General features: G+C 37.1%; 1 protein-coding gene across 12 annotated transcripts in view; it reads left to right on the top strand.

Annotated features, from left to right (window-relative positions):
• PAN3 (poly(A) specific ribonuclease subunit PAN3) overlaps positions 1–14,656 on the top strand; it is an 86,529-nt gene that overhangs the window by 56,629 nt on the left and 15,244 nt on the right. For all 12 annotated transcript variants that reach the window (XR_014955540.1, XM_085580103.1, XM_085580079.1 and 9 more), the window contains 4 exons: positions 5,490–5,655; positions 6,071–6,158; positions 12,027–12,166; positions 12,917–13,046. Coding sequence is in view for 11 of the 12 variants with exons in the window: in XM_085580103.1 (XP_085436229.1) it covers positions 5,490–5,655; positions 6,071–6,158; positions 12,027–12,166; positions 12,917–13,046 (524 nt within the window). In the remaining variant the exon portion in view is untranslated. The remainder of the gene's footprint in view (positions 1–5,489; positions 5,656–6,070; positions 6,159–12,026; positions 12,167–12,916; positions 13,047–14,656) is intronic.

The following is a 14,656-nucleotide window of genomic DNA, read 5'->3' as shown; positions in this document are numbered from 1 at the left end:
TGTCTGTTCAAACCGAAGTATTACTTAATTAAAATGAGTAGATAAATTAGGGTAAAAGTCACCTGAATTCCCAAATTTTGCTAGATCTTTCTGCATATCTTTGCTTTTGGCTTTTTTTTTTTTTTTTTTTTTTAACTGCTGCTTTCTAGCCTGGTCCTCAGTAGAAGGAGCAATTTAAGAGAGAAAAATAAGATTGCATACCTATAACTTGATTTCTCAGAATTGCCTGCCTTCACGGATCCTTTCTCCGTCCCCTCACAGAGTTTCTTGGCCGTCTGCCTGCCTAGAGGAGACTCCCAAGAGAAGCAGGGGAATGGATGGAAGTTGGGTACTCTGCAGCATGAGGCCCAGATTAGTACAATTGCTTATAAAGGTTTTAGGAGGCACAACACTGTGAACCTGATCAGTGAACTCAGAGAATTTGATTTCAGGTATGCAACCTTATTTATGTTGAACACTTCAGTTGGCAACATGAGACCTTGATAGTTAAAAGATGAGGATTATGGTTTACATGGCTGTCTTGCATGTCACTGGTGTTAATGTGGTCAGTCTTGGGCGTTTTCTTCTTGCCATGTTATTTACAGACCCTCTTACATGACTACCTTGTTAGAGATTTGGTATGGAGGAGAAAAATAGCAGCTTACATTTATTTTTATACTGTAAACTGATATCTCTAACTTCTGAATGCAGTAGAATTGGTTGCTTGTGTTCTTTATTCAGTGATGCCTATTCTTCCTTCAGATGATACAATCTAACATTGTTCTGTCATATTTTACTAAATTTGCACATATTTTAAAATCAGGAATCTGAATTTTCAGTTAATTGCTACTCAAAGTATATTTATTGGAAAAGTTTCTTCTTATGTTATTCTCACTTCTTATATTTCCTCAAAACACTTTTTGATGCTCTAAACATTAAATCTGCTGTTTTGGAACTTTTTGGTTTTACTCCACCTTTCTTATATTTCTTAGCTTCAGATTATAGCAAGTATTTATTCATTTATGTCTGCCAAAATTATGTTCTCTTTGCATTAGCAAGTTAACCCAAAAGTACTGAAATGTTGCTCTTAACAGTCCAATAATTGAACGGTAAACCAAATGTATGTACTTTAAAACTTAACAGCCAGAAAAGCATGGGAAATTAACAGTAACTATTGACAGCTGCCAGAAAGGTTTGTCCTGATGACTGTTTGTGGTTGGCAGAGATAAGCATGCCTTTGTTATGTCCTTTGGTCTGCTTTTAAACACTGAGCAATTAAATGTTGGTGTACATGCTGTTAGTAGGAGTTTTCAGCAGCACAGTCTCTGTTTTTCAGCAAACAAGTACTTTCTGATAAAGATAAGCACGGTCTGGGAAACTTGTTTGCTTTTGACACATTAATAGTAGTATGTCATGCACAAAAATGGACTTCACTGCTGACTTTACAGTTTTTGCATCACCATGTGCCGAATATTTTTTCATAAAATACCGCTTCCATTGAAAAAGAAATAAATTTTGTGATGACTAGATGAATAGTGTGTGATGAAGAGTAGGAACATATGAATATTGAAAGTCAGCATGATGTTTTTGAAGACAAAGAATGTGACTAATAATTATCCTAAAATACCTTTGCCAAAAGTTGTAACCTTTTCAAAGTAAGTTTGAATTTTCAGTAGCTTTGGAATTTTCACAAAAATACTGCTGTGCTTTAGTAGTTCAGAACCTTTCTGTATATTGAAAACTGGGAAATGTAAAACTAAACCCCAGTTTTCCCTGAAGAAGAGATGAAGGCTACTGCATTTGTCTTGTTTTTAGTACTTTAACTTAGGAACACCAAGTAAACACTGAACAATTCACAGTTCTAAATGTAAAAGACTGGTTTACAAACCTGAGAGGTTCAATTTAGTAAACTGCTGAATCTTTCATTGTTTTGTTTTTTTTTTTTTCATAATTGTGTGAGAATTGCTGTTTCTTAGCACATTTTCAGTGTTCCTGATGATGTCAAACAGGCCGTACTGCTGGTGTTCCTAGGTCTTACTTCCCACCCCAGGACTATTCCTGTATTCATACCTGCTCTGGAGAACAGAATTTCACTTGAATGCTTTTCTTAACTAGAAAAAACTTAATATAAGCATTCACACCGGTACAGAGGGTAATTTTTTTTGTTCTGTTGTCAACAGCATACCACAGAACTAAAAATAAGTGTCAGCATTTTTATTTATTTATGTTTATCCCAATGCGGCAAGGAAAAATAATGCATAACCTGTGTTTTTGAAATGGCCAGTTTTAAATTTTTATTTTTTTCCATTACTGACTGTGTTCTACATCACAGAGATGAAATTATTGGGAGAGGTGAATCTGCCATGCAGTAGATAGGAAGAACACAGTCTGAAATTTTGCTTGTTGTGGCCATAGATTCAGCCTGTGGTGGGAAGCCTTTGCAAATCAACTGTGAAATCTCTTTAAAAAACCCACTTTTTCAAGTAATACTCTGATCACTTGGGTAATGTTTACTTATATTCTTGTGATATTTTTCCTTGTGTTCAGCACTGTTTGGAAAGCTTTCCAACTGTGTGTTACTCCTGAAGAGCAAGGTTTTGGGTCTCATCTCCTTGGGTCCTTGCTCAAGTGCTGTCTGCAGCAGGTCTTATGGGTCTCTTGGGACATACATTATAGCCAGCATTGAGCCAACTGAACTGCTTTTAATCATGCTTATTTTGAACAGATAGATATGTAAGAGAGCATTTCAAAGCTGATTCTTCCCACGTTTTAGTTTGTATGTTTAGCATATGTGAATGTGGGGTACAATCAACTGGTGTGAAAGCAGCAGCCTAGATTTGGCTGTAGCCTCAAGTAACTTTTTCCAGTAGTAAAATAATGTTGCTTGAGATATTCTGACAGATGAGGAGAAGCTGTGTCGAACTCTGGTCTTTCAGTGTATATTGGATATTTTCTTGGTTACATTGCCTTAATTTGAAAATCAAAGGGTAGGTGCTGTTATACATGCACAAAAATAACTGCCAGGTTTCAGCTTCTTTCTCTCTTTGGGATATGATAGCAACAGTTCTATTCTGGACTTACTTTATACAGATGTGACTTTCTTACGGTATCCATACACACCCATGTTAAACTTACTACTCAAGTTGCTGTTCACCAGATACAAAGTGCATTCTACAGCAAGTAGTAAAGAGAGTCTCAACTAGTACAGGAGATTGTATCTTCTCAGTCATTTTATATTATAATTTTTGTCATTTTGAAGGAGAGTTATGAGGGGAAAAGTTTGCTACGTGAGACTTGGAATGATGGTTTTTGTGGGAAGTGATTTGCATAATGATTCATCAGGGGGCCAGAAAAAACAAACAATATCTCATTATATTCAACTTTCAGTAGATATGCCAAGCTTATTGCTATTTAAAAGTCAGCATTTTGATCTTCATAATCTAAACCAAAGTACCTTAAACCTGGAAAGCAAACTAAAATTTCAAAAATTGACAAAACAAAGCTCAAATAAAAGCTTGCCCATCACCACAAAGTCAGTAAAATTTCTAAGTAAAAAGTTATCAGGAATGTGTTCCACTTTTTTTTACTGTGCATACATTTTGTGTGTGTGTATACATGCAAGTATACACATGCTTACTGATGAAATGCACAGATGTTGATATGGTCGTGTAGGAAAAGGGGAAAAAAGAACCAACCTAAAAAAACAACAAGAACAAAAAACAAAACTACCCAAAAACCTCAAACAAACAAAAAAACTCAAGCTAAAAAGAAATAAATGTTTAGTGAAGAGTGCAGTCAGTTCACGGCTAAACCAATCAGATGCTTACATGATTTTACATAATACTGATGATATTGATGGTCTCAAAATAAGCAAGATCAGTACTTGGGCAACCTCTTGAAATATCTTTTGTGGTTTGTAAAATTGAGATGTTCTGTTTTACTCTGGATGTATTTTCTTCTGCTTCAACTTTGTGCAAGGCAAACAATGCCAGCTTACTTGAATTGCACACATCATACTTAAAATAACATTTGTTATCTATACCTTCATTTTTTAATCTGTGACTCAGTATTACTCAAACTGTAATGTAGGATTTGAATTTGTGTTTGCAAAGATTGAGTTTTACTTTTGAAAGGAGAACTACAAATCCATTTGGAAGGGGAATAATGCATTTCTTTACTATGACCCATGGAATAGGGCTCATGCAGTGATGACTTGTCAGGGAGCTTGTGTCACAGCAGAACATAAGTGAAGCTGTGTTCAGTGATGTTGTCTAGGTTCGACAAGACAGAAATCTGCGAAGGAGGGCTAAAGCCTCCTGTGCAATGGAGAAGGTAAACCCCCTCCCTCCGAATTACTAGGAGTTTTAAATCAAAAGGCTCTCAGGCAAAGATATGGGAATGGGAGTAACAATTCTTTACTAGGAGAAAACTAGACAACAATTTAAAAAGGCAAATGCAATCGGTACAAACAAAACCAGTGAAAAAGTCCAGAACCTGAGGATTCGGGGTGCCAGTAGCAGTCCTGCTGGGACGGATTGCTCCCCTTGCAGTGGTTGATGAACTGCAGCTGCAGTGGTGATCTTTAGAAGGGTATAGTTTTCCTCTGAAGATCTGGTGGCAGTGGGGCCGGTCTTCCTCTGCGCCGGGGCTGCCTCCGAGCTCCGCCGCCGTCGCCTCAGTGCGCTCCGGCTGCTTCTCTGCGAGCGCCGCCAAAGAGAGCTGCTTCTCTGGCAACACCCCAAAGTAAAGAGCTGTTCTGTCCCCAAAAAGGTACCCCCTTATATCCAATAAAAGAGTGCTTGGCTTCCCCCTCTGGGTGGAACATCTCACAATAGGATGGTGTTACGTTACCAGCCCTGCATTGAATCAGTCATGGCCCACTAACAAACCATTACCTCTTAGGAGCAAAACCGGTTCTTGGAAAAGATAACAAACCTGCCCAACAGGTTTGCCTTCAACAGATGGCAAATAGAATACAAGCTTATCTTACAACCCCAGGACAGATGTTTAGCCTCCAAATCTTTGTCTGATTTGCTTATGTAAGTTGAAATTAGCTTGTTAGTATTTTCTTATTAGATGATAGAACATGTTTAATTGGGAAGCCTACCTGCAATAAAGGAGGTAAAATGTTGGAGCTATTGTGATACATACTCTTTGTTTCAGGATGTTGGTGTTCTTACTTCTGAAGTAGCTGTGTATTTTGATGTACCATCTACTTTGAGCAATTTCCAATCAGTGCTCATTCTCAACTTCAAACATCATTTCCCTGAATATGAGAATGAAAATAATAATGCCTAATGAATTGTCAACATTTTCAAAAAACCACATGTGAAACCAACCAATGAAGAAAACTCACCCAAACTCACCTTTAAAGCAACATAGATGTGTGTTTCAAGGACTATTAAGAGTTAAATGAAATGCGTATGTGAGTTAATTGTATAATTCAAGATGTTGTACTTTGCTTTTTGCACTGCAGCATTCTATTGATGCTTGCAATGTTTTGGTTCTAGGTCAGCATGATGGGCCTCTGCCACGGCAGCATGCAGGGTTGCTTCCAGAGTCTTTGATATGGGCCTATATTGTGCAGCTCAGCTCTGCCTTACGGACCATTCACACAGCAGGACTGGCATGCAGAGTTATGGATCCAACGAAGATTCTGGTAACAGGCAAAACAAGGTAATGAAAGCATTCAGTCTCACTGTGTTCCGTGTTCCTGGCAGCTGCTAACTGTGCACTCGATACATAGAGAGCTACTAAGTTCTCTCAAATGGCCTGATGCAGTGTGCTAATGCTTGTAACTTTGTTTTTTTAGAGGTCTTCTATAACGTATTTTGGGAAGACTTATACATTATCCTCAAAATACAGATCAGACCCACTACTGTCAGTTTAGGAATTTGTTGATTTATTTGTAAACTGAATAGTGTCTGTGCATTTTATCAAATAGTAAAATCAGTCTTTTCTGATGCATATAAATTTGCTAAGTACTGATGACTTTTATCATATCAAACAATTCAATGAATTCTGGAGGGAAAATTGAGTAACCAATAAAGTTTTAATGGCAATTTTTCCTTTTCTCTTCTTGTTCCTAAAGGTTACGAGTTAATTGTGTTGGAATCTTTGACGTTTTGACATTTGACAACAGTCAAAATAATCCACTGGCATTAATGGCTCAGTTTCAGGTATGACAATACTGCCAGTTAGGTTGGTGGTGTGGCAAATGGATTACTACAAACCAGTGTGATTCCTTTTGGAAGACAAGTACTTTAATTAAACTGTAGTCCAGTGTATCTATCTGTAAATGACTTTATTTTTTCATTTCTGATTTGGTCTTGGTTCTCCCATACACTATTCAAATTTGCTTGTAATTTATAAATGTAAATGCTCACTTTGATATCTTCTGCCTCAAAAATTTCAGCAAGCTCACCGAACAGGTTGAACTATAGTATTTAACAAACTTAAGTCAGAAAAGACTGGAAATAGAAATTTCTAAAGGGTGGAGAAGAAAAATCTTATATTTAGTGGTAGAGATAAAAATAATGATTCAGTAATAGTTTTTGCTCTGTCTTTTGTGATTTTAACATAAATAAATAAGTGTTGAATACCTGTTGAGAGGAGTAAGATCTTTTAATTAACTGCATTTAGACCCTCTCCTCATGCCAAAAAGATTCCAGTGTATCTTTATTTTGGGCTCCTAGTTTTTCCGTGCTCTCCTGGTGTTCTCTGAAGCGTGGACTCTGCATAATTCCTGAATTAAGAAGAACCCCTTTAGACTTAACAAAAACTGTTCCACAGTCATCTGGAGCATCACTGTGTACAGGAGTGCCTCTTTCCCTAACTTCCCCTCAGGGTAAAGTACATTACTTCAGCAGTCATCACATACCCTGTCTGTACTGGGAGTGAAAGACTACAGTAGGGAGTTGGATTTAATTTATTTTCATTAATTGACTTAATTCACTGTGAGAACTGCTTATTCAGAGTATTTAAGTAATAACTGAAATGTCTGAACTTTGGCCAGCAGAAACTAGCTTGTTGGAGTCCTAGAACATAACTTTTTTTTTTTTTTAATGATACAGTAAAGCAGTTTTCAGTGCGCTTTGAGGAGTACACCAAAGGATTTCACGCTCCCACACACACACACACACACACACACTCAGCTATGTATCGGTGGGCTTTTGGTAATAATTTAGTGGAAAAAAGCTGAGAGAAGATGAAAATACATGTAAGTAAGGGATTCCATGCCTAAAAATGTAATGAGAGGGTTTTTTTTAACTCTAAGTGCTTCTCTATTTTAATTTCAGCTTGGAAAGGGATCCTCCTGAGATATTATGACATTCAAGTAAAGAAAAACATTTAAAATACTTGAAGATAGAAATCTAAAAATACTTGCAGGTACATAAGTCTGTCAAAAGCACTTACCACCATAGCAGCTCAACACACGGCATCTGACTTGCTTGATAATGCCTAGTTATTTTTAGGGGGAATGGCTTTTTATGTTTTATATGTCGTTAATATTCAAATTGTTTAGGTTGCTCTGCTAAACCTGAAAATAAAAACTCCTAAATACTTAGTTTGGAAGATACAAACTGCAATTAGTAAATACAGTATGGCATTTTCTTTTGCTTTTTCTAGAAGTACTAGGCTTTCGCTGCCCATTTTCTTCCTCCAGAGGTGCCAGACTGGATCCATTCCTTGAAATTTAGGAGTCATTTCTCATGTTCTACCTTTGTTTGCCCTAGCCAGATAAAATTACAAAATAACAGCAGCTGCTCATCCTTTTTCCTTTCAATCCATGACCCAGTTCCTGAATTCCTCTGGGACTCCTGTGGCTGTTAAAAATGTAGGTTATCTCTTGGTTTACTGCCCAGCTAATATGCATTTCCTTGTTGTCTTCAATGGAGAAACCTATATTTGTTAGGGTTTGCTATTTCCTGACTATTTCCCATGGTTAATATAAAGAGAGATTCTTGGCCAAAACAGTGAACGGCTATGTAAAAGAAATGCAATTCTTTTCCATGTCAAACCACGACACTCTTTACAATCTGTGTTAAATGCATTAATCTCTATGATCATTTAAGAATTACATAAAGGCAACAATAAAGGAAACTAAAAAGAAATAAATGAACTATGAATGGCCATTTACATTGAAAACCAGGGGTTAAACTTGAATAAACTGCAGCATGTGACTTCCTGCCCTGCTGTAGTCCATAAGGATTGTGTCAGTCATAAAGCAAGGTACAGATGGGAAAGGTAAATGGTGATACAGGAAACAGTAAAAAGGTTTAATAAATATTTCTGTATTTGGAATAAAATGTAAGTCCTTCCCTTTACAAATATAAGAGAATGTAAGTTTTACTGTTTTAACAAGGGCTATAAAGGTTACTTTTGTTTAAAGTAAATATTTTCATTTTGGCAAACCAAAATAACTTTCACATGCACCTCCCCAAATTTAAAGAAACTAGTTTGAAGAGATGTCTCAAGTACTAATATTGACTCTAAAATACCCGCCAAAATGTAGGAACTTGGAGGTCCTTTTAAGGACAATTCCAGAACTTATCCTTTTAAGTGAATCCACAGAACTGGAGTATGGATGAGCTGATACTGATCCAAGCATGGCAGTGGATCAGGATAAACAAAATAAAATAAAAAATAGTGTTGGTTTCAGAGTGTTTCTGGAAATTGGATCCTGTCAAAAAGAAAGTTCTATTTGGATAGCTTACATGTCTGGCTGGTAAAATCAAGTGTATAAAATGTTGAGGTATCTCTAGGACATTTGGCAGATACCTATTTAATACAAAAAAAAAAGAAAAGAGTACCTATGCAATTAACATTTGAATTACTCATTTGATATGCTTGAAATTGACTTGGTAATAAGGATACATTAATTTTCTGAGTTTATCCCCTAGTGCTGGTTTTTAGTGAATGCTATTTAGTAGCTCTATCAATGAACTAAATGCTGATAAAATTCTTATTTGCAAAGCTTTCAAGAGATAAAAAATTAAGTTGGTACAGGTTACAGTTATGAATTGAATGACTAATTAAATGGTTATTAATTGCATGCAATGTGCATTTTTGAACAAAAGGTTGCCTGTGCTTAGAAGGTGTAAAGATTTTCCTTGAAGTTAAGAATCAACTTAGTATGACTTCATTGTCACAGTTGATAGTTACCACAGCAGAAGTTTTCTGTCAGATCTGTGGCAAAAGGAATTTATGTGATCCATAGGAACTTGCAAACACAACAAGGAGTATAAACAAAGAAATGATTGTACCTAATATAGATCTGTACCTTGCTCTAGCAAGGCTACTACAGGAATGCAGAAAAATATATTTCTGGTGTTTCTGCTGCAAAGAATTCTAGTAGTTCTTGTGTGTCTTCTTTAACTTTTCTTTGCCTAGGAGCAGTAGGAGCTGAATATGCTGATATTTTTGCTGATAGAAGACAGGTTAGGACTTCATAAGCATATGTGGATTGCTTCCTTACAGAAAGAATGGTGTAACCCAGTTCCTGGGAAGTCATGTACCTTCTCTGACTGGATAGAGTGGGTCAGCAGATGGTAGTTTAGTTGCCTCTAAAACAGTAATCTGACTTTCAGAAGTCCTGAACTTTATGGGATATTTCCAGATTGTGATATATTGATTCTCCGGTCACACAGGAATAATATTACCTTTGTGCTCTTGTAAAACTTAAAACATTGGGTATTGTGATAACACTTTCTTTCAGGGTTTCAGCTTACAATGAATAGTGAAGTGCCTCCAGAGACCAGTTCAGCTGGCTCAAAGTCTGAATTGTCTTACAGAATTACAGCTGCGTCTTAAATTGATCAGTCTCTTGACTGGATGCTTGAAGTTCCTAAAATAAGTGGGATGAATCCAAGCCACTTTTGTGCCTAAAACAAGCTAATCATTGGCTGTAATTTGAAAACTGTATGTTTGGGGGCGCATTGGGGTGTTTTATCCTCTTTTCTAGTTCTTCTGGTAGATGTAATTTGTGAAAAAAAGAAAATGTTAAGGTTGCAAGTCAAATGCTCAAACTCCACAAATCTCGAATTTAAAATTTCCTGTCTGATATTAAATGTAAGACTTTCTCAATAATTTCTGAAATCTAATGCAATCTGTATTATGAAAGCACCTGTGCAAAGGAAGACAGAATTTTCATAGGATCTTGCCTGTATATTTTCAGAGTCTCAGGGATGTGTGATGATACAGAATTTATATAGGATATATCCTTATGAATGACTAAAAGTTGAAAGATATTAAGTGTAAAGTAGAGGACTGCAGAAAGAAGTACAGCTGTGTTTAATACAAATGCATATTTCTTCCAAGACTTCTTGGAGAAAATAATGATTAAAATGCCATTGTCTCAGGTGGCACATGTTTCTAGATACTGCACCAGTAAAAATCCTCTGTTTAGACTTATAGCAGTGTTCCCTGCTGCTGAAATTCACTACTTGTTAGTGGAAGCAAGTTCACACCAAAAAGGGGTTTATTGCTCTAATCAACATCTCTTTACTAAAGGAAAAAGGAATGCCAATACTCAGAAATTCTGTGTTGCTTAGGAAATAGTCTAGCAAATGCTAGTCCCACCTCCTTTTCAACCCCTTTGTCCTTATTTGTCTCATTTTGCACATCCTGTTTCTGTCTTCATTATGCTTTTATAATACACTTTTTAACTTCTGACATATTGTGTATCCTTGTTCAAATTGTGCTGCTTAATCATACTTGATACAGGAACAGCAGGGACATTGAGAGACCTGGAAAGGTTTGGTATTTTCCCCTTCCCCTCAGCACCTGGGAGATGTGGCTTCAGGGAAGGCTCTGCTCAGCTACTGCAGCCAGAGGCAGCAGGTGTGGTTATGCCTCTGGGTGGAAGAGCTGTGAGGGGCTGTGGCATGTTCACCATCACAGCACTTTTCTAAAGCTACCAAATTCTAACCAGAACTTTTAATGCTGCCAGATTTTTTAGCCTTTCTTACAGAAATGACAGAAGGTGGATTCCTTGTATGACCTCACTCTCTGCTAAATGGCTTGGCCTTGCTCTAGGCTATGGAACTGACATTCTCAATTACTAGTAGCTTTTATGTTTTTAGTTTTGTAAAAATATCTTATTTTCTCAAAAAAATCCCCAAAACCTCAGGAAAATTCTAATTTCATATCTATAGCTAACTGTTAAATTCACTCTGAGACATATCCAGCATGGAAGGCTGCAGGTGTTTTTAAGTTTAGCCAAACTGTGTGCAGCTGAAAGCCTTTCCATGGAAAGAATCAGTTCAGCTTTTCCTGTCTTCTACAGCTTTTCATCATTTCTCATGGCTGGCTATTAATACTGGCAGAATTTTCTGTTACAGCAAAGCAGGCTATATCCAGCATTTGTCTTTTAAGAGCAGTTCTGCTTTTAACATAAGTGTTTTATAATGCAAAGGTTTCTTCATAACACATGATGCTGTTTGGTTTGGCAGCCATACAGGCCTGTCTAGTTATTTTGCACAGTTCAGATCTTTTCACACTGTCCATCAGAGATAAAAATATTTGAGCAATTTGTTAAAATGGTGTTATAATGTATATGAATGTGGTGTGGATCCCCGTATGGAATTCACACTGGATGGCTAGATTGAAAAGATATGAATGCAGAAAATGCTGGTTTCAGTTTAACAAATAATCCTTTTATTTCTACATATTGAGAAGACTTGTTCTGTTTGCCACCAACTCCTTGACTTGTCAGGATTGGGCAGGTGGGTGGCTCAGAGAACCTCATTACAGAGCTTCTGCTCAGTACACAGTTCTCTCTAATACTGTCCTTAAGCTAAAAATAGGTAAATTTTAATCATTCAAAGATAAATATAGTGCTTAAAAATTGCTAGGTGTCAGGACAGATTTTCTTCTGTACATTTTAACTACTTGAACAATCATGTTGAACTATGATTTGAATAGTACTTTAGTTGCTCAAATTCTTCTAAGGTTATTGAAGAACTGTCTCTCTTTAACACCATCTAGTACCATAGGTAGTATTTATCTATACTAAGAATCTTACCTGTGTGTGTTTTCCCTACTAGCAAGCAGATCTGATCTCCCTGGGGAAAGTTGTGTTGGCTTTGGCTTGCAATTCTTTGTCAGGAATTCAGAGAGAGAATTTGCAGAAAGCAATGGAACTGGTGACAATCAACTATTCCTCTGATCTGAAGAATCTGATTTTGTAAGTTTGTTTAATAAATCTTTTAAAGGCAAATGCAGTATTTTTTATGTATACAAATGCAAAAGTCAAATGGTATTTTTCAATGCAAGAATGATTACAGATAAATTTACTGTTGAGTTGTCTTCATGGTCAGTGCAGTGTAAAACATTGATATAAATTTTTTTGTATAATGCTGTTAAAGGTCTTAGTAAGAATTAGGAGTGTAAACAAAACAAGCATTTTAGGTTGTCTTCAATACTGGGCTTCATTGAATGCATGTTCTCTGCAATAGCAGTATGCTAGTCTTATCTTACAGTTTCACAAGGTACTGAGAAACAGGCACACTGACTTTTTGGCTGAAAGGTTGAGTACTAGTTTTTCCTGGGTGCATATTCTTTTTGTGTTGTTTCAATATAGTCAGCCCTTTTCCCCCTTGCAGTTTGAGTGGGAAAAGTAGAAGTCTTTTCTCCTTTCCTCATTTGAAAAACAATTGCATTGCCATCTGAAACTGCATCCTTCTCTCTTTTTGTGTATGTTCTTGCTGTCTGCATGGAGTGGACTACACAATTTCGTGAAAGTATGCTCCTGTCTTGTATAAATAACTGATTCAAATTAATTGTGTTTTCTTGATGGCATCTTCTTCTGAGAAACATAACAATTGTCAACTTCGTGTATTAAATACAAAAAGTTAAATAGTTCTAAAATCATAAAGGAATATAATGTTTGGCATATGCAGAAAGTAATCTTTTGGTGGTTGGGTTTTTTTGGCAGGTATTTGCTGACTGACCAAAACAGACTTCGCAGTGTAAACGATATCATGCCTATGATTGGTGCACGATTCTATACTCAGTTGGATGCTGCTCAGATGCGAAATGATGTTATAGAAGAAGACCTAGCAAAGGTAAATCATTCAGTAATTCCTGAAGAAAGACCTGTAGTCAGTATTCCTAGAGCTGTACCTTAAAAGGGTATTCCTTAATAGGGAATGTCTTCTACTGGTTCTTATTTCTGGTTTTATTTTTTCCTTCTGTTTGTTTATTAACCTAAATAATCTGCCTGAAGACTTGACAGCTCTAAGGTCAGGCTTTCGAAAGCTCCAAAGCTTCAAGAATTCCTAGTTCTAAGATGTCTTCAGCTGTGTTTTAACTGAAGTAGCATCTTCATTTCAACCAGTAGTTTTGGGGAAATTATGTTCTTTATAGCATGTCATGTAGATCATGTAATGTGTGCTAAAACCCCATACATTTTTAGGTTTGGATTTTGGTGTCCCTGGTCTCATGTTTTCCTTTCTGAATGAATTCTAATTCATGGAGGTACCATGTTCAGCTTTCCTAAATGTGCACTCTTGCTGTGGGAGTCTGTGGTGTTGAGTCAAGGTATCAAGTGCCTAACTATAAAGGAAATATATACTATGTATCAAGTCAGAGTGTATTTGTTCAACAGGAAGGAGTGTCTGTTAGTCAGAAGTGACTGGCAGCAGGATTTCTACCAGGACTGAGATACATTGTGGAATGCTTTCCTGGCCCTGAAAATGTGTGGGATAGGGTATTACACAGGAATTTACTCAAGTCCTGTGATTCTGCTCCATTATATAACCCCTTGTGGGAACTCAAAATGTCTCTCAGACATTTTTAGAGGTTCCAGGCCTTGGTCAGAAGCATTCTAGACCCTGGCAGACAACTGAAAAACAGCTGTGATTTTGAGTTTGAGCCATGGAATGAATTGCCAACTTTGGAGGTGGAACAAGCAATCACAAAAGGTTAGATAGTATAGTAAAAGTAGTTACAAAGTAGAGGAGAAATTTTTTTAGTATTGTACAGGGGGTTTTTAACACATGTACAGGGGGGTTTTCACTTTGTACATGGGGGTCAGAAGTTCTAAGATGGAGGAAAGTGGGCTGATCCTGTTCTTCCTCCTTCTTCTTCCTTACCTCCATGTTCTTGGTGATGTTGGTACTCACAGATTGGTTTAGAGTAGAAAAACACTTGGCAACGTAGGTAGTAGGTATTGGGGAATAATTGTAAACATGTTATACGTAATATATCTTATAAAAGATAGCAGCAGCCCTGGGCAGAGAGAGACGAAGAAGACAGCAGATAGAGAGGATGTCAGTGTGTGTGTGTGTGTGCCTCTGCCCAGGCCGCTGATCAAATAGCTGCAGTCCAAGAACACAATCTGTTAGATAACTAGCAATAAACTGCCTTGAGACTGAACAGCAAGAGCCTGCAGAGTTTTTCTTTGGAAGCACGGGTTGGAGGAGGAATTTCACCACCACATGAGACCCCAAAGCAAGGCTGGGGTTCTCACAACCCCTCACTGAGAACTTTTTAAGAGATAGTAGGCCAGTGTTTGGGATTCTGATGGACTCAGTTCTCTTGATTTCTCCAGTATTGTCCTGTTGGAGAACAGTTTTCTCCTCCTTGATGAAAGATGCTGAAATCTATCAGAAGCAAGGAGCTGTAGAAGAGCCAGGCAGTATCTGTTGTACCTCTAGATGCTGGGTGCCCACTT

Source organism: Lonchura striata, chromosome 1 (genome assembly GCF_050655825.1).
Source record: "Lonchura striata isolate lonStrDom1 chromosome 1, ASM5065582v1, whole genome shotgun sequence".
Lineage (NCBI taxonomy): Eukaryota > Metazoa > Chordata > Aves > Passeriformes > Estrildidae > Lonchura > Lonchura striata.
The sequence above is the reverse complement of the archived record's forward strand: the minus strand, read 5'-3'. Positions and strand labels throughout refer to the sequence as shown.